The sequence below is a fragment of the Oryx dammah genome, unplaced genomic scaffold, assembly GCF_014754425.2.
Source record: "Oryx dammah isolate SB20612 unplaced genomic scaffold, SCBI_Odam_1.1 HiC_scaffold_2, whole genome shotgun sequence".
Classification (NCBI taxonomy): Eukaryota; Metazoa; Chordata; class Mammalia; order Artiodactyla; family Bovidae; genus Oryx; species Oryx dammah.
The window spans coordinates 198,631,632-198,634,081 of NW_024070186.1; the positions used below are offsets into that span (position 1 = coordinate 198,631,632).

General features: G+C 61.3%; 1 protein-coding gene and 1 long non-coding RNA gene across 2 annotated transcripts in view; one reads left to right on the plus strand and one right to left on the minus strand.

Annotated features, from left to right (window-relative positions):
* Nucleotides 1–2,450, minus strand: part of LOC120856474 — a 15,962-nt gene that overhangs the window by 10,957 nt on the left and 2,555 nt on the right. The gene's annotated exons all lie outside the window — the stretch shown is intronic.
* Nucleotides 1–2,450, plus strand: part of PRKAR1B (protein kinase cAMP-dependent type I regulatory subunit beta) — a 58,007-nt gene that overhangs the window by 722 nt on the left and 54,835 nt on the right. Inside the window, exon 2 of the mRNA XM_040231804.1 lies at nt 2,265–2,356. Coding sequence (XP_040087738.1) covers nt 2,265–2,356 — 92 coding nt within the window. The remainder of the gene's footprint in view (nt 1–2,264; nt 2,357–2,450) is intronic.

A 2,450-nucleotide genomic window follows, 5' to 3' on the forward strand; every position in this document is an offset into this window, starting at 1 on the left:
CCGGCCCGCGCCCCGCCCCCGTCCTCGTTCCGCCCCTCCCACGCCCCAGCCTGCGCCCTGCCCACGCCCCGGCCCAGCCCACGCTGCGCCCACGCCCCGCCCCGCCTACGGCCCGGTGCTGCGCTGACCTCCCTGCTTCCGGGGGGTCCTTGTAGTCCCTGCTGGCCTGAGCCTGGCGCTGCACTTACCTGAGCTCCCGTGGGGCCCCTGCCGCCCGTGGTTCTTGACGCCGATAGGCTGGGGACAGAGTGGGTCACCCAGGTTGGCGGGTGTAGGGGGAGGAACCCCGGGTCTGTGGCCACGGTTTCCTGGCTTCCTGGCTTCATCCTGGAGGCTGGACCCCGACCTCGGAGCCTTCTGGAGGGAGCCCGCCCCACCCTGGCCGTCAGTCTCCCTTCCTCTCCAGCGGAGCGGAAATCCCTTTGCCTGGTCAGGGGCCTACCTGCTGAGCCACCGCTGGTGGCCACGTGGCACCCAAGGCCCCCTTGGACCTGTCAGTCCATCTTACGCATTTTTACAGCCAGCTTTGCTTTTTAAAATTAAAAAAAAAATAGTTCATGGCCATTAAAATTTTTTAAAAATTATAGGAAAATGTGAGTAACATAACGTTTACTGCCTGTGTCTGTTCTGGCCGCTATAACGAGGCTGCAGGCTTACCCAGCAGACGTGTCCTGTCACAACTTGGGGGCTCAGGGTCCCAGACCAAGGTGCCAGCAGGGTGGGTTCCTGGTGTCCCCCGACAGTCGTCACCTTCTCACGTGTTCTCACGTGTTGAGCTGGGGGGGAGTGTGTGGAGTGAGCTCTTGGGGTCTCGACTTACAAGGGCACCGATCGCATTCTGGGGAGCCTGCCCCCACAACCTCCCCCGAAGCCCCGTCACCGAACCCCATAACCCGGGGACTGTCCCTAGGCCGAGGTCCTTGGGCTTCGACATAGGAATCTGGGGACAGAGAGGCCGCAGCACCCCAGCCACCATCATGCCACGGCTACCACCATCACCTCCAGGACGTTTTCATCTCACAAAACTGAAGCCCTGTCCACATGAGACCCCCCCACCCCAGCCCTCCCCTATAATCAGGGTGTGAAACCCGTGAGAGTGCCGTTGAGAAGCCCTCCTGTGCCTTTCTCCTAAAGCCCAGGACTCCTGTCTAAGGCGGATTCCCCAGACACACCCAGAGGGAGGGACGCTCTGCAGAGTAACTGGCCAGCCCTCCTCTGAGGAACTGTCCCCAGCCAGAGGGGCTGAGGGGCGGTGAGGCCTGCGTGTGGCCTGCGTGGGGTCTGAGGAGGGGCTACAGACGTGTGGGTTCAGTTCCTGGGAAGGGGCTGGCCGGGTCCCGGGTGGTGGGGGGTTGCTCTGGGGCAACCCCGGGGGTCACAGGAGGGCGAGGTGCCTTTGGTGTTGTAGGTCTGACCTGTTATACGGTGGTTGGGTCTGGGGCGGCTTTCCCGGAGGCTCCGTCCTGCCCCCCAGGGGTCTCTGTAAAGGGTTCCGTGGTTTCAGAAGACATAGTGCGCCCACCTGGGGGTGCTGACATCCTCCCCCGCCCCAGCCTGAGATTGAGGGGCCGCTGAGCACGAGGCGGGGCCATGTCACGGCACAGTCAGCCTCCCCCTCGGTGCCCTTTTTTAAGACAATGTTTATTTATTGAGCTGCTTCGGGTGCAGCAGCTGTGGCGTCAGGATTCAGCTGCTCCTTGGCTTGTGGGACACATCGTGAGCTCCGCGGGCTGGTTCTGGCAGGCATGGGGACGGCTTTTTACCCACATTTTGGCCAACTGGGTCCAGACCCCTACCCGGCTCCTCCATCACCACTTGGAAGCATGGAGCCAGCCTTGGGTCAAGTTATCTTTTGTCCTCCCAGTTTTCAAATATTTCAGTAAGCACTTATTACCTGGAGAAAAACCAAAGAAATAAAGAAACTTTAAAAAGGCACGATGCTCCAGGGGCCTGGAGGTCCGTAGTGTCTTTTAGAGGCTCTGACGGCCGCCAGCGCCTGTCCACCAAGACCCTGAGCTCACAGTGACACTTAGGCCAACTTTGGGTCACTCTCAGCCCCTTGTCTCTTCTTTACTTGTTAAATTTAATAAAGTTGTGACACTCAGCATTTCAAGTTTTCTGTCCACCATTACTGGCAGACACATTCTGAAGGCTGGGCAGCAGCATTTCTCGGGGTCTAGCAGGTACCCGGAGAGGCGGCAGGCTCCGGCCCTGGGCTCGGCCCTGGGGCGCCACCGGTCTGACTGCGCCTGGCCTGCCCGCAGGTCATCCCCAAGGACTACAAGACCATGGCGGCGCTGGCCAAGGCCATCTCCAAGAACGTGCTCTTCTCTCACCTGGACGACAGCGAGCGGAGGTAGGAGGTGGGGGCTGGCGGGACGCCAGTGCAGGGGGCACAGGCTCACGGGCGGGGTGGCCTCCGGAAATGGAGCGCCGAGTGCGCCTGGGCC